This window comes from Amblyomma maculatum, chromosome 2, assembly GCF_055883805.1.
Source record: "Amblyomma maculatum isolate TAMU_Amacu chromosome 2, ASM5588380v1, whole genome shotgun sequence".
Classification (NCBI taxonomy): Eukaryota; Metazoa; Arthropoda; class Arachnida; order Ixodida; family Ixodidae; genus Amblyomma; species Amblyomma maculatum.
The window spans coordinates 105,453,155-105,475,675 of NC_139345.1; the positions used below are offsets into that span (position 1 = coordinate 105,453,155).

General features: G+C 44.5%; 1 protein-coding gene across 1 annotated transcript in view; it reads right to left on the reverse strand.

Moving 5' to 3' along the window:
• The window catches only part of LOC146199477 (peroxisomal ATPase PEX1-like), an 85,859-nt gene that overhangs the window by 29,319 nt on the left and 34,019 nt on the right, over nt 1-22,521 (reverse strand). Inside the window, exons 13-17 of the mRNA XM_084594958.1 lie at nt 21,320-21,454; nt 17,855-17,919; nt 16,155-16,214; nt 15,910-15,992; nt 14,109-14,212 (exon numbers count right to left, since the gene is read on the reverse strand). Coding sequence (XP_084451084.1) covers nt 14,109-14,212; nt 15,910-15,992; nt 16,155-16,214; nt 17,855-17,919; nt 21,320-21,454 — 447 coding nt within the window. The remainder of the gene's footprint in view (nt 1-14,108; nt 14,213-15,909; nt 15,993-16,154; nt 16,215-17,854; nt 17,920-21,319; nt 21,455-22,521) is intronic.

The window sequence follows — 22,521 nt, forward strand, 5'->3', positions numbered from 1 at the left end:
CACGCCTACCTTTCAGTTCGTGACGAAGGACTAAATATAAATATATATATATATATATATATATATATATATATATATATATATATATATATATTGTAAAAGAAGGTACAAGTGGTGGAGGTGAAATTTGATCCCCTTGCTGCCTTGGGCCCTGCCTCTCGCTGGAGCTACGTTCCGGTCGTCGTTTGGCAACTGCCACCATCGCTATGTCTACCGACACTACCCACGAACAGGCCGGACCCTCTACCTCGGTTGCACCACCCCCTCCGACTGTGCCCACACGACAGCGCGACCCGCCGCTGTTCGCTGGTCGTCGCGATGAAGACGTCGATGACTGGCTTGACACCTATGAACGCTGCAGTGCCTACAACCGGTGGGACGATGCTCTGAAATTTCTCAACATCTCTTTCTACCTTATTGAGGTCGCCAGGACTTGGTTCATCAACCGCGAGCCCCACACAACTGGACCACCTTCAAACAGCAATTCCGACAGTACTTCGCCGACCCGGCAGTTCGGACTGAGATCGCGAAGACCAAGCTCGCTTCACGCCTTCAAGGTCCTGATGAGTCATATGCATCTTACATAGAGGCCATACTTGCACTCTGCCGGCGTATTAGTCCCACCATGGCGGAACCTGAACGAGTACACCACGTCTTGAAAGGAATCAATTCTACGGCGTATAACATCCTAGTTGCTCAGAATCCTTCAACTATTGATTCCATTATTACGACTTGCCAACACATCGACCAGCTGCAGTCCTCCCGATTGCAGCCCGCCAACGCTACTGGCCCGACCTATGCTGATCTCGACCTGCGGGCACTTATTCGAGCCATCATCCGCGAGGAGCTCCAGGCCCTCAAGCCTATCTGTCGACACGGGTGCGATCACTCTTCCACAACATCTAATGACGCCGGTCTCCGCAGCATCATCAAAGAAGTTCGTGGCATGTACAAATGAAAGAAGGTCCACAGAAGGCTCACAATATTATTTTTTTTTTTAAGTTTTATCCTACGTGCCAAAGCGATCACATAAGGCGAAAATATTAAAATCGAATTCTTTAATGCTTAATCTGCTGCTAGCTGCTACTTTCTCGCGAGAGCATATATGCCTAAACGTGAGTTTACGCAAGACAAGACAAAACAAAACAAAAAAAAAAAAGCCTACACTTCATTTTGATCTTACATTGCAGAAACATTAAAGCACTTTTCACTTCTTACTCTCGAATAAATATATTGATAGAAGCCAGTGCTTAGCGTGATGATGATCGGGAAACAAAGTGTGAGCGGGTAAAGGATACTTTAAATCAGAGATGTCATGAGAGAGTTCACATTCTTTTGTTACGTTTTCGAGCGCTTGCCTTATCATTTTGTCATATCCAACCATCTAAAATCTTCCGCTTAGCAAGTGCAATTTCAGGATCCCGAAAACGATCTTCGAAGGCTCGCATTCGGGGTGCCTCAAGCAACTTGAGGAATAAGGGGTAAAAAATTAGGTCTCTTAAATGTCTCTTAGGAGAAGAGTGGCGAAAGCCTACCCTTCCTCTCCTATCAGTGGCCTTTCATCGTTTGTCTCTTATCGGCGTTGTTGTTGTTGTTGTGGCTGTAGGAAGAAGGAAAAAAAAATGCACGGGCCTGCTACTGGCTCTGTAGCTGAGCCACCTCCGCTGCGGCACAGGAGGCCTGCGTGCCTCGAATGCTTCGCAGAATAAAGTTTTTCCTCCTCCTCTTCCTCCACCTCCGCTGCCTCGCGCAGACAGAGGAGAAAATAGAGAAGAAAGAAAAGGACGTTGCAGTGCCACATATCCTTACATTTGGTTTAGAGGAAAGGAAAGGCGCTGTATCTATCACACACCGACAAGTGTGAGATCGGACGGTACACCATCGCTCCTGTGGCGTGGCGTTCCTTGGCGCGCGTTCAAGTGTGCCATTGCAGATGGCAAGAACGCTAGAGAAGAATTATTCTCGTGGAATATGACAGATCTCCCGCATGGGATTTCGTTCCATGAGCCCAGAAAGGCTTTCGCCTTAAAATAAGCAGTTGTATTGTCCTGAAAAGCAGCTGACTGGAATTTTTTTTTTAGAAAGATTTTACCGGCCTCGACAAATCGCGCCATAAAACAGCTCCCACGTGACAGCGACAAAGCTTGAGCGTCCAAGAAGCGTCTTAGAGAACAAAGTAAGCTCTTCTCTAAAGTTCTCTCGTCAACAATCTTTGCGCGCATCGGGAGAGAGTTGTGCCAGCAGCTGGTCAGGTGATAGTTCTTTCAAGGCCAACAAATAAACCTTGCGTAATTGGTGGTGCAAACCCTGACGAAACCTGTTTTTGAAGATAATCTACCACATCTGAATTTACATTTTTGTTCCTCAAGTCAATAACTAAAAACTTTGCACATTAGTTGCGTACTAACGGAATAAGTTTAGAAAACGGGAAAAAAATATAGTGCAGACTAGGGAACGACTCTCAACAGCCCTTAGTTGGTTTCACTGGGGCTATGGCACTGCGCGCCTCTTTTAAAATCTTAGTTACATTTAACTGGGACGCCTAATGTACAATTTGTGTCAACGCCTCATAAAGCACTGCACTGGTCGGCTTGTCAGTCCTTAATCCGTATTTTCCTTAGCACCGTCAGCCAGCTTACGGTAGCATACCCCTAGATCACACACCTTCACAAGATTGTCTTCCTTCGAGACTGTAACCAGACGAGATTGCCGAAATATCGTGAAGTAGAAACTAAACCAATGACTCTACGGTGGCTATTCATCGCGCCTAACACCGTTTGGTCCTTATGCGGCTTACAGAACTATCCACCATCTTTACTCAATGCCAGCACGTGACAGTTCTTAAAGCCCACTCGGAAAAAGAGCATGTATGTGAGCAAGAATCCATCAAAACGATTTTTCCGTGCCAAAGTCTGGGCGTATCTGAAAAGAAATTATTGAATTCTTGTTTGTGTACCACTCCAATGTTTCCAATATTTTCGGTAAAAATATCCCACCTTTTTTTTTTTCTTTCTTATGGCATTAAATTTTACATCTTTACTAGTAGGTCGTTTATTTTTGTACTTTTTTTTTACAGCAATAAAAACCCTTTAATAAAACTACCAGCGCCGAAAGAAAATCAACAAAGCTACTAAGACTGGGCGCTGTAAATGAATTTTCTCGCGAGTTCTGGTTTCAAGAAGTGTGCAATTTTTTCATCTCCAAACACAACACGAAGAAAAATTTGGCAGCGCTACACGGAAAGGGCCTGCGCGTTGATCGGGAAGCGGACGCCACAAGAAATCTTGACGCTTTGTCCAATAACAAAATGGGACGACAATTTTATTCCTATTCGCTTCACCATAAAAGCGTGAAAAGTAATCAGTCTTAACGGCTTCATGGTAACTCGAAGAGACAATATATCAAGCACGTCTAAATTAAACTGAGACCTAAATTTCGCGCGGACAAAAATAAAAAGAAAACTAATAAACGAAAGCGTACGTGTGAACCGAAACTGCTCTTGTGGTGCAGTTATGTTCGGTCTTTGTGAAAAATTAACCCGCGCGGCCTAATGACAGTTGTCGTTCAAGCTGCAGAACACTCACTTGCTGACTGACCGCTTCATAACAGGTAAGCTAGACATAGATGAGCCAACGAGATTACATGGCTACAGTCCCAAATGAAAGGCATGCTATACAACATGAATATGTCATCTCGTTGCCTGGGAACAAAGTAATTATGACGCTCAAATAGGTTTTTTTTTTTTTTTTTCCTCTTCAGAGCGACGGCGCACTCTTCCAGGCGCCTCAAAAGGAGGAATTTTCGTTTACGACATAGTACTCCTACAGCACCAGCTACGCTGTCTGTTTTGCAGAAACAAAAATCTACATGCAGCTATTTGTGTAGATGTGCGCCTCAGTGAAACATGAAGGTATTGCTCTTTCTCACCTATACCCTCCTATCATCTTGACCAAAGGGTTAGTCTAGCATAGAGTATATTTAACGGTGGTTCGACGGAAACACTCAGGATATCTGAATACCGGGACCAGCGTTTAAAGGATCTATAAACGTTGACCGGGACCTTACCCTGACCCGCCTTTGACCCCTGTCCTAGGTGTCCGACAGGACGGCCGTCACCGCAAGCGTAACGTGAAGGGGCCAAAGACAACCGGCGCTTCTCGAGGCAGCACTCAGCACCTGCACCGCACAACTTGTCCGAACGGCAAGCTAGTACCAAGCTCAAATCGGCAGAAATTAAGACCGTCCGTGTCTTTCAAAGCGTAGATTGTCTACAGGGCCGACAGTGGACGTGGCCGGATAGGTAGTAAGATGTGCTACCAATGTTATCAAGGTGAGCTAAAAACATGATGGGGACAGAGGAGAGTACGAGACAGCCGGTGGCGGCGAAGAAAACGCAGCCTCGAGAAAATTCGCAGGCCTCTGTGGACTATCAGTTGTAGCAGCGTTTATCTGCGAAAAAAAAAAACAAAAAATGAAAGATGGCTTAGCTCTGCTATGCCTGCATATACGTAGTGAAAAGCAGTGACTACCTCGAGATCAGTAGAAGTTAATTTCTCCAGTCTTCTGCGCCGTTCGCCAGCAGCTAAACTCTCCTTGGCTTCCATGTCGAGCGCGTCTAAGTTCCCTGGCGTCTATAATTCGTTAACAGAAAAGGAAAGGCGTAGCATCTGTCACTCGCGGAAGGCAAAAAGCACCGCCCGGTGGCGTTGGAGCGCACTCGTTCCCGCTTGGTCCTTATAGCTGACGGCAGATGGGTAACGTCACGTCCTTGACGTCACCCTAATTGAGTGACCTCGCGGAATCCCGCTATCATCGTCATGGTGGACAAGCGGAATTATGAAGAGCGTACGACCCGGGGCGTGGCACAGCGGTTGTAGAATGTCCCAAACGAACAATTAAAAAAGACCTACCCGTGGATGCATTCGGAATTCGATTTTTACCAATTGAGGATGATGATGGGCTACCGCTGGACATGATCATGTTATTGCGCCTGCACAGTATCTGGCGATCCAGAGTGGCTTTCAGGAATGCAGACGTTGATGCGAGGAAAATACGGCAGTATTTTCGCGAAGCCGTTGCGAGTGTTATTGAAGTTTTCAAGACACAAGACGAAGTGCCTGAGTGGCTTCCGAGAATGGAAGTGTTGCTGCAAATGCCTGATTTATAATGGATCGCGCAGCCCAAATCGCGTGGTTTTAACCTAAGTTGTGTATTTTTGGAGTAATGTTCTTTACGTGTAAAATCTGATAATAAATTTGGCAATAAAAAAAAAAAAAAAAAAAACGTGGCACAGCGGTAAAGCGCTCGGCTGGGGATCCAAGGGATGGAGGTTCGATGCCCGCGGATGGAGACTAATTTTTTTTAATGAGGAGGAGTCGCACACCTTTTAAGCGTTGCTAGGCAACGCCGGCAGAGCTTGGCGAGGAGGCTGCGCAGCTGGCCTCGGCTGTGACGTCACTCGGTCGCGGCATACTGCATACGGCATACGCGAAGCTCAGCTCCGACCCTCGTAATGAAGCTTTTCGCTTAAAATATATATATATATATATATATATATATATATATATATATACAGCAACAATGACACACGAATAATGCACTCCGTCCCTGAATATGCGTTACCTTTTAGTTTGCAGTCAGAGAATTTTTGAAATGAAATCATCATTTCACTTGCTGACAGATGACCAAGGAGAAAAAAGGAGCTGCGGGATCCTACTGCTGAAAGCTAGGAATTGCATCTGAATTTAGGAGAGAGGAAAGACAGCGAGAGTCAACAGGTGGCTTAGTGGCTCGGGCTGTGTGACGAGAACAGGGATTTGGTTAGGCTTACAAAGTTTAACATCCCAAAGCAACTTGAGCTATCAGAGAATATAGTGGAGGGCTCCGAAAATTTTGATCACCTGTGGTTCTTTAACGTGCACTGACATCGCACAGCACACAGACGCCTTGCTTTTTGCTTTCAGCAATAAGTGGCCGCTGCAGTCTGGCTTTGATCCCGCGCCCTTGGGTACTGCAGTCAAGCGCCGTAACCACTGAGTCACCACGGCGGGGCAAGATCAATGGGGTGCCACATAACTGCAATGGGGGTGCCAGAGAAAGAACCAGGAGGTTTTCTACCATAGAAGGAGGAGGTTATGATGAGGGATCAAGAATGCGCAACCTGGAGGTGGTGTTACGTGAAGAAGCTGAATGATGGCTTTCATGAAAACAGAGGTTCATGGCGAGAGCACAGCAATGCACCCCTCATAGGGCGAAAATGAAAAGTGGTGGTAGGGGAGACGGCTGAAAAGGGAGGACGGTGGCAGCAAAGGAAGAAAAAAGAGAAGCGTAAGGTAAAATATGGAGGAAGAGAGTATGGTGATGGCAAGGGTAAAGGAATCGTGCTCAGTTCACACTGGTTGAGGCATAATATTAACTCAGGAGAGTTCAGGCTCCCATTCAGTCTCATGCCTCTGGCATGAGGGAGTTGACAGGTCAAACTGATAACAGGCACGGAGGTAACAGACTGCTACCCAAGTTGACAGCTACCAAATGTGAAGGTGACATAGGAATCGAACCCAAGGCCCTTGGATACCGAGCCAGACATGCAACACCCAGGAGGCACAGGGATGTTGGGCAGTTTGGCTAAAGCAGGGTAAACACTATCGAGCCATATCCTTCAAGGCAGAGCTTAACCGCCGTATTCACAAACACGCCTTCACTCGAACTTCTACTCCAAGTGGCCCTCGAGGCCTGTTTTTCGTTTCAGAAAGCAATCTCCACTCGAATCGCTCCTCCAGCGGCGGAGAAAACTTGAGTTTTCTCGAGAATCTCGAGTCTGCGACAACGTTACGTTGGCCGCTCCTCGAGCACCACTCCGCTTGTAAACATGGCCGACATCGCATCGCTCGCCTGCAGTGTGGAATTCGTTCTACCGGTATACCAAACTTTTCACGAAAGAAGATACAACAAGGATGCACCGAACCTTTCTCGAAAGCATCAGCTGAGAGTCACAGTGACCCGGGACTTCTGGCACGCTATCGTTTTACGAATGCGGCCATGCCTAGCCTCCGTCCGTCCCTTCCGCTCACGCTGAACATGGATAACCGTGATCAGCCACCAACGTCTGTGCTGTGTTGATCGTCGTATCATCGCATTGCGCTTGTGTGGCGCTGGCACATTTCAAGTCGTCACCGGATAAATGGACAACTTTTCGGAGCCCACCGAGTGCAGAGTTGAGGCGCGATTTGGCCGTAAATGGTGAGCTCGCCCGCGGCCGGACTCGAAAGTCGAGCAGCGGCGGCGCAATTCTCCGTGGCTCGCCCTGCGCGCTTCCGTAGACGGCGGCGAATTTGTGAGGGAAAAACGTTGCATGCAGTAAGCTGGGGGGCACCGTAGGCGCGGTGGGACTGTGCGAACATCTGTGCTGTACCCCGCGCATCAATGGCTTGCCCGTCGCCCGAGGATATGTAGTACATCTTCGGACGCGCGCCGCTGTTGAGGGAGCGCGTTGGTGTGCCCGCCCTATGGAGAGATGTTTGCAGCCGACGAGCGGTCCTTTTCATCCAGCTCACAAAACAAGTTACACTATGCTGTTAACGTCGAAGTCACTTGCGGAAGTTGTTTAGAAGACTTGACATGAAAAATTGAGCATGTTACACAGTTCAGCACGCAGTTTTCGGACCAAAAGTTCATTTTAATCTCGTCCCCATATGCCACTTGCGCTGCTCCGAGTGGAGGAGGTATTCTCGAGGAGAACTTGTCGGAGCTAACGCCAAGGGGCGTTCATGAATCCGAATCAGCCCTGGAGTGGAGTAGCGGCTGTATTCTCCGCTCCAAGGAGTGGAGGTGGAGCGTCGAGTCGAGGCGCGTTGTGAATACGGACGTAAGTGTCTCCAAAATGCTCCCAAACTAAAATACATTTCCGTGGAAAAGAAACATGCCCAAGCCGCCCATGTGCTGCTTGAGATGAGGTCAACGAGGCATGATAGCAGCACTGGCATGACACCTCCTTTATAACAATCAAGAACTGGGAAAGAAATAAGTTATGTGAAAAAATATAGAATACGTTTTAACTGCGCACATCCATAAACACGTCTCTCTCAGATTCTTCAGCTCAAGATATCGCAAAATCAAAATAACTGAAGAGCTGCGTTCAGATTTTCCATTGCTAATATTGTAAATGCCAACCAAACACTTTTTAATTTCTGAAATATTATTATGCAAGCAGTAATGCCAGCCAGCAATAAGATAACGTTCAGTTCAGTTCAGTCGTTCAGTCGTGTCCGACTCTTCGTGACCCTATGGACCATATCACGCCACGCTTTCCGGTCTCTTACTATCTTCCTAACATCACATAACTTCACTGCAGCGCCTCGAGGATGCCATCTACCCATCGCGTTCACTGCCTACCTTCTCCGGTGACCCTCAACCTTTCCCAACATCAAATCTTTCTCCAGCGACTCCTCTCTTCTCATAAGATGACCAAAGTAGCTAACCATATGCTAAATGATGCGGCGGAGGACAGAGTGCAAAACGAGTGGAAATCAACGTGCCTGCGAGAGATGATACCCAAACAACATGAAGCAGTGCCAGAGAAACTTACAAAATTAATTTGTTGAAGTGAATGCACGCATGAAATATGCCCACATTAATTATCCATTGCTTTTTGAAACCAAAATACAAGGCAGACTTCAAGAAACAACACTGCACGGTAAGAAAACACAAGTACAGTCCATGGAAGCAGCTGAACTGCAGAACATCTCAACAATATTACTGTAGGTCGGGTAAGATTCTCTCTAACTCTGAATAGTTAGTGCACTTTTAGTGCTCTCAAGCAGCTTGCTTTAATTTATGTATGTACATATTATTTATCATTATTTAAAAACAAAGTTTTTTAAAATTAGTTGAAGTAGTTGAGACCAAAGTGATACACATGGATGAGGGAACTTTTTAATCCCACTTTGCTGTTGTGTACATAACTGCATGTCTTGAGACAATAGAGCATTGTTGTAACCATAGTATGGTCTGCATATAAAGTACGAACTAGTGTAGCATAAAAAATTGAGAGGCTTAACGTCCCAGAGCAAAACATGACCTAAAAGAGACACCATAGTGAAGGGCTGCAGATAAATTTACCACCTCAAGTTCTAAACTGAACATAAATTGGCATCAAACAGCACACAGGACCCTTTTGCATTTTGCCTTGATCAAGATGCAGCCACCTCAGCTTGCAACATTAAAAAGCCATTATTATGAGCATAACCTTGGCTAACCATAGGCCTGCTTCTATCATCAAATTCTGTACTGGTGTGTACTTGGTGCATAATTTAAGAAGGAATTTAGAATATAACGATAATAGATGATGTGCTTCACAAGGGATTCTCAACTTGGGACAAACTCTTAGCACAGACATCCATAAGCTGCACTTCAGATTTTGCCATCACAGGACAGAAGCTCTGCAATTGAGCTCAGCAGAAGGACGTCTTATCAATAAATTGGTATGGTCTGTAAAACATAAGGTGGTGTAGCTGTTTTCATGTTATGCACAAAATAGCTGAATATCAAAGAAGACATAAGAGAGAACAGATCATATCGTAAAGTAATCAAGCAGAATGAATTCGTAATAATGCTGCAGAGGCACTGAAGGAACCTTGTTAAGTAATTACTTTCCTTGGTACATTATTTCAACAGTTGGAAGAATTAGGCTCAACAACCTTCAATCTTTGACTTGCAAAAAAAAATTGGAGGGTCTCTTAAATGTCCCTTAAGAGAAGAATGGCAAAAGCATATCCCTTTTCTCCCATTGTTTGCCTCTTATCGGCATTCGTTGCAGTGCTACATATAAATATAATTGGTTTACAGGAAAAGAAAGGCACAGTATCTGTCTCACTTTCTCTAGCAAGTGCAAGTTTGGACGGTACACCATCGCTCCTGTCGCGTGGCGTTCCTTGGCGCACGTTTAAGAGCACGGTTGCAGATAGCAGAAACGCTAGACAAGAACACATCTCGCTGAACATGACAGATCTCAAGCACAACTCTCACACACCGAATTTCGTTCCATGAGCCTAGAAAGGCTTTCGGCTTAAAAAGTCATGAAGATTCCAAATATCCACCAGTATTGGCTTTGAGATCAAGCAGAATCGCTACATGGTGGCAAATAAAAAACTACTTCACACATTGTCTACTAGCCAGTAATGCAAACTATTGGAAGTAAGAGTGATGCACACTTCACAAACTTGAACAAAACTTTGTGGTGGCAAATTTGAATTTTCAATATGCAGGGATGATATGGAGGCAACCGGCATGCCTGCAGATCAAAATGCAACTCGCTTCAACTGTCTCAATGCTGTAATGGTGTCCGTGCCTACATTTTTCGGCGTTTCCAATATCCAAGTCTCGAGCTCGTTTGCAGATTTTTTTTGTTTCGCTTTCCCCACTTCATTCAACTCTATCAGTGCCTCCTCTTTCTCAACAACCTGCATTGACTTCTTTCCATGTCTGTAAGCGTTCGCATTGGGCAAGCAAGAGTTGAAACACTTATCTGGGCTGTTGCAAACTGGTACCGCTGTTGCTTCCACCTCATTAGTGCCAAGTGCATGCCCAATGAGCGATGTGACTCCCAAGCAGCCCTCATTGCAAAGGGCTACTGACCGTCTAGGGGAAGAAATTCTCGTCCTCCACGACAGATGGCACCACTCGCACAACATCAATGTGCAGCATGAACCGCTGCTGCACAGCTTGTGTACAAATGTCAAATAACTTTTAAACCCCATTGCTCCGGTATAGATGTCACCTGTACTGCTAAACCAATGTGCACAGAAGTAGCGCTATTAGCAGAAAAACAGACACTTTCAAAAAGCTACACTTCATAACCCAGGCCATCATCTTCCTCAAAGATGTATTACGAGTTCATGCTCCTTTCTGGGGGGGAAAAAAACGTCTTTGAGTTGTAGGGGAAAAAAAAGAAAATCACAGGGGTGAACTTAAGTCTGCATAGGTGCAGTAATGCAAGAGCATTGCGATTTCTGTCAGCCGCCCGGTCGGATTGCCAGAAACTATGCTAGCAAACATCCCGCACTTGGCCAGATGGCACATGTGTATGGCATACTACTTAGGTTAAATGAAGGTGCGGCACTCTTCCTGAAGACGACGATGTTCACTGCACAGCTTGAGATTCTGTTCAGTGTAACCTGATGAAAGCGATGTTTACTGCACGGCACGAGAGTGTGCTGCAGTTTTTTACAAGGTATGATTGGCTGTGGCTATGGTACAGTGCTTTTGTGCCTGAGCCAGGAAAGCTGATCTGTTCATCCTGGCACAGGTTTGAAACCCATTTTGTGCGCACACGCTCTGTCCACGAATCCCGTCTACGAATCCCGTCCACGAATTCCGTCCACGAATCCCGTCCACGAATCCCGTCCACGAATCCCGTCCACGAATCCCGTCCACGAATCCCGTCCACGAATCCCGTCCACGAATCCCGTCCACGAATCCCGTCCACGAATCCCATCCACGAATCTCATCCACGAATCCCATCCACGAATCCCGTCCACAAATCCTGTCCGCCGACCTTGTCCGCATTACTCATGAGCCAAGAAATGCTTTCGCATTAATACCATGAACCTATCTCTGAAGCTTATTTCAACGTTGGTAGTAGCTGTAGGATTGTAAGAACGACCTTAATGTTTTCACAGCAGTTCTATATCAGGCTGCTGTACAGTAGCCACATTATTTTTGCAGGGTATTAAAAGTATTTTGGCGTGGCCATTACTCTCAACATATTTGTAACGAGTTTGTTGTGCAGAGGAGGAAAGTCCCTGTTGGATGCCCGCAAATCTGACTTTAGACTAACATTCATCCAATACATTGGATAATAGAAGATTTTATAGAATTAATGTGTGGGACAATGGTGCAATTCAAAGTAAAACGGTTTTGTATATATATAAGCCAATTCTGGCCAGCTACATCTATGGATGTGAACTTGGTGCAGTTTCTCACCTTAATTTAACCAGAAACCAGATAAAAGCTGCTGAGTGTGTCATGCAGCCTTTGAGCCATGTGCGTAGCTTTTTTTTTGAGGCTGGAACATTAATGGGAGATAAGTAATATCTGGTCAATGGTCGGAGGATAGCACGTGCATCCACGATCAGTTGTCAATACTACTGTGCACAGCGCTGAGCAGTGAACATCCTTAATATGTGTCAACCACCGTGACCTGAACATGCATAATTGTCCTTTTGGCAACAATAACTGAGTAGTGAAAAGAAAGATCGCGAGCAATACTCCCCTTGTAATCTATGCAGCTTGACAACAAATAAGAGCGAAAGCTGGTGAACGCTGCAGAAAAACAGGGGCAAAGGAGGACAAGACATGACATAACATTTCATGTATGTTGTCTTCCTGTGTTCCTCCAGTTATGCTTGCGATTTTTAATCAAAATAGATAGGAAATTGATTTAAAATTAAGAACCCGCAGATGGCTGGCTAGTTTTGTTGATCAGTTCAAGCTGATGTGGGTAGTCAGACTAATACGAGTAAATGAACTAGGTTAAGGTTAAAGCAAACATGTTGCAACATGAATACATACTGTGTGCATCTGCATGAGGTTTTTGTGCCATTCGCCAGCTTGTTGTCCACAACGACAGTAAGAACTGCACCTTGCATTGGCGTACGAGCGAGCTGGCAACCATAGAAACCAGGAGGCCCAAAGGCTGGTGATGGCAGAATGTCCACATGAACACATAGTAGCGCCCATGCTCTCACACTGTAAAATGTCTACAGCCACCTTTGCACTTGTATGCCGTGCACTTTGCCCCATGGTCACTGGAAAGCTGGCTTCTCCTAGTCACTTGTGAGCACGGTGGCGAAGATCACTTTAGCATCCTTGAAGAGCTTGGGACAAAACATTTACACTAATAGTTGTGAATACAGTATGAGGTGTGTTCTCAGCAACAATTTGACGCCCCTCGCGAAATATCATGGTTATTTGTTCAAATCTGTGAAAGGCTGCACAATTTAAACCTTCTCACTGCCGAAATTACAGGGCCTTGTAATTGACCATGGCCATAGACAAAAATGGATACAAAAAATTAATACTTCCCTTCCTTCCTTTTTTATTTTATTCTATTCATCATATTCCCCTGTGCAGGGCAGCCTACCAAAGAATTCTCAGGTAGCCTGTGTGCCTTCCCTATCTTGTCTCTGTATATACACCATTCAAAGGGGTAGGGACAGCAGATTACAGATTGTGCAAAAGCTTGTCATGTGCTTCCTTTGTGTGTGAAGACGATCACAGTCAAGCATTAAACTCAAGGGAGACATAGAAAATATTTTAATGCTATTTAAAGTTTGTGGAAATGCTCGGCATTCTGGACCCATCACTGGCGCATCAAGTCTAGACTAAAGGAGAGTCCCTTATTCTATTTAATCTTTCCCAGCCCCTTGTATAATGTAGGAATTTGGGTGAAATTGTCGCGAAGTGAGCAGCTCCTGACACCGGCGCTGTTACCAGAAACAAGTCTCCATAGTGTAAAACGGTGTTGTCTAACTCTCAAACAGCAAGTTGGAAACAGCTGTTGGTGGGTGACAACCAAAATTTTTCTGAATAGTTTGCGTTAGCACGGCGTGACAGGGCTGCCAACATGACGCAAACATGTTTTCAGACGCAGTTGACCAACTGCTTTCGCAGTACGACTCTGCCATGCTTTCATGGCGGAGTCACACTCCAAAAAAAGCGCACGACGTGGCTACTCGTTGACGTCACGAGTTTTTGTCCACGTGACTTTTCAATGTTATGTCTTCTGTTTTTTTACATCAAGTAAAAACCTGGCAGCTACGAATTGGAGCCCAAACTGCAGCATACTAATAATGCGATAATAAATTATGTAATGAGATTTTGCGCTTCTAATACCGTGCTCTATGCTTGCAGAATCGCTACGCACTATATAAAACACAAAAGTACAACACAAAAATTTGGCACCTCTATCCCTTTAAGCAAAGTTCCATAGCTATCGTAGCTAGCCTAACGCTTTGCTTAAAGGAAGGAGAGAGAGAAAGAGAGCCGTAACAGTTGCTCTGAGCTAGTGCAGTCCTGCTTTATATGCAAAATATGAAAGCAACGTTTCCTACCGCATTTGGTAGGGGGCAGTGAAGGCACTTGTCCAAACGGCCAGGACGAAGCAAAGCTGGATCAATAAGGTCAGGACGACTCGTTGCAGCCAACACATAAACACCTGCAAAGAGAAAGCGTGCACACAGAGAGAAATCCTGTTAATTCAGACTCGCATAATTCGGATTTCCTGTTTTGTGCAAACACAGAATTTGACCCTGCCAGCATCAGGCATATTAAAAACGCTCTTCTTGATTCCATATAATCTGAACCCAATTCAGGTCCCCTTCAAGTTGGATCTCTCAAGAGTCGACAGTAATTTTGGTGCTCAATTAGATGTGCTCAATTTGCTCATCAACTTTCTGCGAGGCCCCATAAGTGTACATACTACACACATACTACATACTACTTTATGGTACATACTACATACATTAGAGCACAGTTGCATAACAGCAAAAAATCTGCCACACACCCACATTACGCATAAAACTTACCCGAAGTGCAGAAAAGGGTGGACCCTCCCTAAAGAGAGGAGGAACCCGTATACAAAACAAGTGAGAAGAGGATGCTTCTCTCTGACTTCTAGAGGATTCCACAATTTTAAAACTATATTAGAATAACTTGCATACAATCACAATGAAAAAAGTAGTTATGAGAAATTAAAAGAAATTTAATTGAGCTTGGCCATGCATCATAAACAGAACTCAGCTACTACAGTTAAAAGAATGGCCAATGTGCCAAATATAGTAATTGCGTTGATATGTTTTTACCTATGATGTATGATGTGGCAAATGAAACACTATGCAATTACATGAAAATTATGCTGCCTGGAAGTACGATTCACCTAAGGTGTGAATGCATACAAATATACAGTGCAGTCTCATTAACTGCACTAAGAATTGAATAGAGCCTTTCTGAATGATGCCTTCTTCCTCTGCCAAATGCCACTCAGTAAGCAGAGTAAATATCTGGTCATACAACAGTAGTACTGGCAACACTATCATGCATTCGTGGCTATGTGACCTAAACAATTCTTACATGCTGCCTTTTGTTTGCAAAAACAGCCGGCGGTAACACCAGCAATATTATTTCTATTTTTATGTCCCTGTTTCAGCAGATAAAAGCTTTGCTTCTAGTGAAAGTAGTGTGTTTGATATCAGAACCTGGTCATATGTCGAAACAAAACCACATCAATTTGTGCTGAGTGCCCTTTAATGGTCCACCTAACATTTTCCTTTTTAATATTCATGCTTTAATCTCAGCCTCCTTTCTAACATTTTCTTTCGTCTTCAAGTCTTGGCTTCACGGTTGAATATTTGTATGACACACCAGTTATACACAAAACTTCCATTTTTGGGGATATCAGTAGGCTAGTAACAGCCAAACACACTACAACCCCATCAGTAGGCTAGTATTAGTGATGCAGGTGTAAAAGCTGCATACACTCCAACCCCTGTTTATTCACCTGCTAATTTTTTCTTGTGAGCCAGACTTTCCATGTTTACTCAGCCTAGACAGGAGCATTCCCTAATTACTTCCAATACATTTGATTTAAAATCCGCAAACTGCCCCTTCTTTACCAAACTGTCAAATGTTACTCTGGTCTTAAGCCTCTCATCACGCTTAGCCTGTCTAGGCCCTCAACTGTTCCTTCTGACAACTAGTACTAACAGGTGACACACTACTGGTATAACCGATGAAGCACAGCAAGGAAAACTTTGCAGCACTAATCATTCCTTAATTATTCGACATGATTTCACATAAAAAACCACCTCTGTCCAAAAATATGATTTGGGCTTAGAATGGGCCAGCCAGACTCACCTGTGCTAGTTTCCACGCCATCAAGAAGTGTGAGCAATTGATTGACAACACGATCAGTGACCCCAGTGCTGTCGTGACCTCTCCTGCAGGAAAAATTACATCCCGACCACTTAATATGTTCACTCAACAAAACAGATAGACAGCTGAATAGTAAAACAGATAAAAACTACTGAAACAAAAACAAACAACCCTGCAGATAGGAACGAATATTTCTTTTCTCCCCCAGAACGGCAGTAGCAGCTCACCTTGGTGCAATGGAGTCGAATTCATCGAAAAATATGATGCAAGGCTTCGCACTGTGAGCTCTGGAAAGAAGAAGCGCAGTCAAATTATATGATGCATATCCATAGCAAGCTTTAGTGAACTGCGCTGCAATGCCTCGACAAGAGAATAATGCTCTCTCCATAAGTATTGAAATTCGCTATTTGCCTGCGCTTTCCACTTAAGCAAGAGCTCAATGTGCTAAAAATGAACTGCCAAAAACAAGGTACAGAGCACATAATGAAAAAAATTGTCACAGCTAAGCTTAGCGCATTAGCACTTTAATCAGTACATTATCAGCTGAGAAGCCTTGAAGTGGTACAAGCTCCTCATGGTTGTCTGCAGCTAAGCCGAAAACGCAGGCGGCAGCTTTTTTTTTTCCACACAGTAGACTAGCCGCCGGGTGCCCAAGCGGCTTGTGTTATGGGCTCGGTTCATGGGGTCGAAAAAGCCAGTGCAACCAACTGGCACTGATCTTCGACCCACAACGGTCCATCGCAAAACTGAACTGTCAATAACTGCAGCCCTTCTTTGCAGGTGGCACATTCTCCAGGCCAGGAGGCAGAGGGCAAGGTGTGCCGAGACCAGGAGGAGATGCTGAGAGCATAAGCACTACATGAAATAGACCACTGGCACAGTGGAAGCAATAAAAAACTTGACTCATAGGCCTCAAATGACAATAAGAGTGTGACGTTCTTTCTCTCGCACCTGACTGGCCTCATCAAAGTCTGTTCCAGGAGGAGACCCAAGCCATAAACCACAAGAGATAGCACATGCTGCAAAAATGTGCAATGCTTGCGTGCATGTGTGTGTGCGTGCACGTGTGTCCATGCATGCATGCATGTGCGCATAAGTCCTGAAATTATAAAGCTGCTGCAAGAGAAGTCGTAGTGGAAGGCAGCAAAATACAGGACGCCTCCTGAAAAGAAATGCACCTACAGAGCAGCTCAAGGCCTTCCATTTACAACCGGTTTTTCGTGGACCTGAGGCATGTGCAATACACATTCTATTTGCATTGGCGAAAAACTTAAGAGCTTTTAAAAATTTCACAGCTAACAAGCATTATGCTATTGTATACATTCTAAGATACATATAGTACAGCTTTCTATTCCATAACTCTGGTGACATTATTCCAAGGTTATTGCGAGCAAATGAGGCCACATAGTGATGTACAGCTATGATTCCTACATCTGCATTCTTGTCAGGTACACACTTCTCGGCAATAATGAGCCTTGACTGCAATTTCTGAGTGCCAAAAGAAAGGCAATCAGAACATCTGAAAAACAATAATGTACTACAGTGACAGCGTTTGTCTTTGCATTTGCAATGTTTGACACTTCTGCTAACAAATCATAAAGATGGACCGACTTCTACAAAACATGAGCATGTATGAAATAAAGGCACTTAGTGCTTCGAAAAACCTAAAGAAAAAAACGTAAGCTAGTATGATGTTCATCTTACCATGTATTGTAAATGTGTGACATGCTCTTGCTGTCTGACAGAATTTATCAACAGCTCTGCTACATACAGTCCAAGCTATATTTTATATTTAATGCTTGAAAATAACCATGCATAAAAAAATTTTGCAAACTGCTAACAAAAACTGCATAACAACACTGTATCTTCCTAACGTACATACATCTGTATTTGAATTTTTAAATAGTATTTAAAATTGTTGGCCCACCTTTGGAAGACATTTCTAACGGCTTGTTCACTGGCACCAATATATTTGGACAACAGTTCCGGACCCTACAAAGAACAAAAAGAAGCAAGCAAGTTACTCACATTCAAGCACAAAGTAAGAGCCATAGTTTGTCGCTTGCAATTCAGAAGAATGCCAGCTGTGCTAAAATTATTTACTTTGCTCCAATCCCTCTGAGAGTGCTGCAATTGCACTCTGACTGAAGAGAGCACAGCGAGTTCAATGACTACAAAGATTTTCTATTGACAAATCCAACCTTAGTCATGCACTCAAGCAAGAAGCATAGACCAACACCGATCTGTGATGTAAGCAAGATGCGGTGACACTGCTGTCGACACACTGGGTCAACTGGGGGTGAAAAGAAGGCTTACAGCGCCCACAGAAATACATGAAATCAAAAGATTTCAAAGCAGTTTTTTTATTTCATAGTGCGCCTATGATGTTGTCGTTCGGTGCAGAGTAAACATGAACATCGTAGAACAAATTTTTAAAGTATGAAATCTCATTACAGAAGCAGACTATATTTAAAACATTGCGAAACTTAGGCAGGTACCAGTCGACTATACAGTCGAACCCGGTTATATCGAACCCGGATATATCGAATTTTGGTTATATCGAACACACGGAATATCCCCTTGAAAATCCCATGTAAAAGTATAGGAAGGTCGCGTCATATATCGAACTCAATTTCGCCGGTCGTTCGATATATCGAACTCCGCACCACGCACTGGAAAGTCTGCCTTCCCCAAAGACGATCGCATCACCCTTGGCCGTTTGCCACCTGACGTTTTCAAGCCACGGGCGGAAGGAATGAGAGGGGACAGTTCTGGACAGCGCCGCGCCCATTCCCCAAAGGCGCGCGAATGTGCAGTTATAGTTTCCCGCACGTCAACACATGACGTTTGCAAGCCATGTGAGTGGGTGTGCCCATTCTTTTGCCGAGCTCTCTCCTTCAGCACGCGCTACGCATGCGCCAAGCCAGCTCAGCCCGTTTTCAGACAGACGTGGGACGCTTTCTCCAGCGTGTGTTGCGAACCCTCTGCGCGCGGCGGCTGACGTGGCTATTGCGCCTGCGAACTTTAAGAAGTGGCAGCTCTCTTTCTCTCTCTCTCTTTTTTTCTTTTTTTACGAGAGTCATACTTTTTAATGTTGTGCTGTACGCGCGACATAGCGTAAGATATGGCAGCTGCGGACATTAAGAAGCGACAGGCTTTTTTTTTTTTTTTTTGCGGGAGCCGTTCATCTTTGCATGTATGAATCAAGGGAAGCACGCCGTCAGCTGCTGCGATCAGGACGCCCGCCCCAAGCGCGGCATGATAAATCGAACCAGGCTTGTGCAATCAAGCCATCATGGGCACTCGGCCAAGTTCGCTCCCCGCCACCGGAGGAGCTATAAAAAGATAAGCGCGCCCTGATTTATCGCTGCGCAACATCTTGGCACGCTGCCAAGAAATGACCTGTGGATGCGATGACCTAAACGGAGTGACGCGCGCCATCGACATGCAAGCGAAAACGCTCGCGATTTTTTGCCGCAGCGACACAGAAACCTCGTTTTGAGCTGCCGCAGTGGCTCGAGCGGCGAGCGGGACGCAGTTCCAAGTTGGAATTTTTTCACTCTGTCGCTGCCGCTCGTCGCTGAGATCGCTCAATCGTTTACATGTGAGCGAGCTGGCCTTAACGCATTTTTTATTTTTTTTCTCAAATTCTCGGGTGCAAAAGTGGAGAGTGGGTTGATTACGCGGCAAATACGGTATCGTTTTTCCGCATCGTAAGTGCCGTCACAAGCCAATTTCTGTATATCGAATTACCGATATATCGAACTTTTTCGTGATCCCCTTCGAGTTCGATATATCCGGGTTCGACTGAATTTAAAACACCGCGAAACTTAGGCAGGTACCAGTCGAAAGCATGACCCATAGAAACACACACAGAGAAACTTCCAAAAATTATTTTTTGTTTCGGAGAGGACCAGTACGTAAATAAGAACGATAATTAAGTGTGGCCAAGTGTTTTGAACAAAAAATACGACAAGGTATGATACATCATTTCAAAGTCAATCTATTAAATGCCTCGATATATGCATATTGTAAAGTCTGACATACCTGGGAAAAGCTCTTTACCTGCTGGGTGCTTCTCACAATCGCAACAGCTTTTCTTGCTGTCAGACATACTTCGGCGTACATTTCCTCTTAAATACTGCTGTGCAAATAATACAAACATTTAAACTGAAGGCAGTCCTCACACAGCACGATACATGAACCGTGAGCAGCAGCAGATGACACAAATCCCCCGTCTGCTTACACAAGTCACTGGCGTCCGCGCCTTGTGTCTGCGCTTGCTAGAGAGCCGTCTACACCGCCGTCTGTTACAGTATGTCATTCTCTATCATTCACTTGTCATGATGTTTGAGAAGTGCTTTTTGAATCTACTTTTGCCGAGGCTGCATACATTGATCAACTGGTATTAGTAATCAGATTGAGTGCATATGGCAGCAAACACAAGCAGCTCGCGCAATTCGGAGAAACACCCAGTGGATAGCGAGCCTATCGGTGGTATGTATGGCTTCATAACACAAGAAGCTCGCGCAGTTCGGAGAAACACCCAGCAGACAGCGAGCCTATCGGTGGTATGTATGGCTTCATAACACATATTTAGCAGCGTTTTAATAATCCATTGCCTTCGGAAAGACGTGGCATACTTTTGCCACACACTTCAAAGCGCTCGTCAACATTTATCAATTGGACGCCTAATATGGTAAACTCCATACGTTTCACACTGTTTTAAAAATACTTCGCCTTTGAAATGGCATTTCTTACTTTTCTAGGGCGTTCACGGTTGCTCTGTGCCAAGAAAACGACATCATTGGTGTCCTGTGAAATCTGAAAACTGCCTAGAAAACTTTCACTTCCATGTATTTCTATGGGCTCTAAGCCTACTTTTCACCCTGTCTTGTGTGTCGTTACGAGCGCCCCCTTTGTTTGTAAACACTGTGTTTGTCTACACCGGAGCACAGAATACCCCATAAAGCTACAGTTTAGCTTTTTATTACCGCAACACAATGCAACAGCACAAAAGGAGCAAGATATGAATTTGCTGTGATGCAGTAAAAAAAATTTAGAAACAGCAACACAATGACACAGTCAACTGGCTTCACATGAAACCCTGTAGTAGTAGAGCCACAAATTTACCATGAAAACTAATTATTCTGGACTACATAATGAAAACCTTCTGTATTATGACTTCTTCAGCCACAACAAGTAAATACAAATGCAAAGATATAGTGCCTCGAAATAAATAGTAAGCCCTTGAAAAAAAAGGGAATGGTGGAACATTATTGCCATTTATAATCATAACAATTTCCTTTCTTATAGCAAAACGATGACAGTGGTCGGCTGTAAAATGAATGCAAATTTGAAATGCCCAGAACACAATGTTCTCAGTTATTACCTTAATGCTGATGAAATTAACAGCACATTCTGAAGCCACTATGCCCGCGAGAAGTGTCTTGCCCGTCCCAGGAGCTCCGTACAACAGCAGACCAGACAGCGGGCGAATGGGACTGTTTGCGAACAACTCAGGGTACTAGAATAAATGGTCAAAGAAATAGAATGAGAAACAGCATTCTACTACAAGGCATCACAAACAAATAACTAGATGTGAACTCTTGTAACAGAGGTAACAAGCATTTCTGCACATTGAGAAAGGTTATGACATAATAAGGACTAAAATAAGCTGTCAACTGTGGTGTTTAAAGTCCCAAACTGACACGTGGTCTATGAGGGACGCCATAGTAGAGGGCTCCAGATTAATTTGCACCACCTGGGGTTCTTTAACACATGCTAGAATCACATTCACACGGACGTTGTTGTTTTTCTATTCTGCCTCCATTGAAAATACAGCAGCTGCAACCAGGATTAAACCTGTGGCCTTGGGATCAGCAGCCAACTGCCAAAGATGTAAAAGCACAAGCCTGTGCACTCTGCGTAGCGAAAAATGGAAGCAGCCAATTTAATGTATTGAACAAGATGGAGATACAAGATAGCATCAAAAAGTTACGAGACAAGTATCGTAAAGTCACTGCGACTATGTCTACACACATTGCCCAGTGTATAGCAATGGGAACTGTGCAACTATCACTTTACCACACCTATGACATCATCACGAACAACATCATGTGAATAAAGAGAACATTAAATTCTACGTTAAGCAAGCAAATTTGCCACAAAACCATTTGGCATGATTGCTCAAGCTTATGACAATCCTGCAATGATTTGTGAAAGGCGTTTTGTGTGGCACGCGCAGTTCAAGAGTGGTATCGCTGGAAGACGACAAGGGATCAAGAAGACCCCTGAAGCAGTGGCCCATGTGGTAGAGCATCGGCCTTGCATATGAGAAATGCTGGGTTTGATTCCCAATTCTCTGGTACCAACTGGTTTTTCAATGGGTACAAGATTTCCCTCGGCCTGGTGCTCATCTCGCTTAGGACGAAATGCTTGGGGACTCGGGTGCTGATGACACTGCCATTGTGGTTACTACTCATCATACTGACCAATTTGAAAGCATAGTAAACGCAGAACTGGAAAATATCTATGACAAGTTTCTCACAAAAATATTGACAATTGACAAAGCAGTAAAAATCCTCCCTTCTA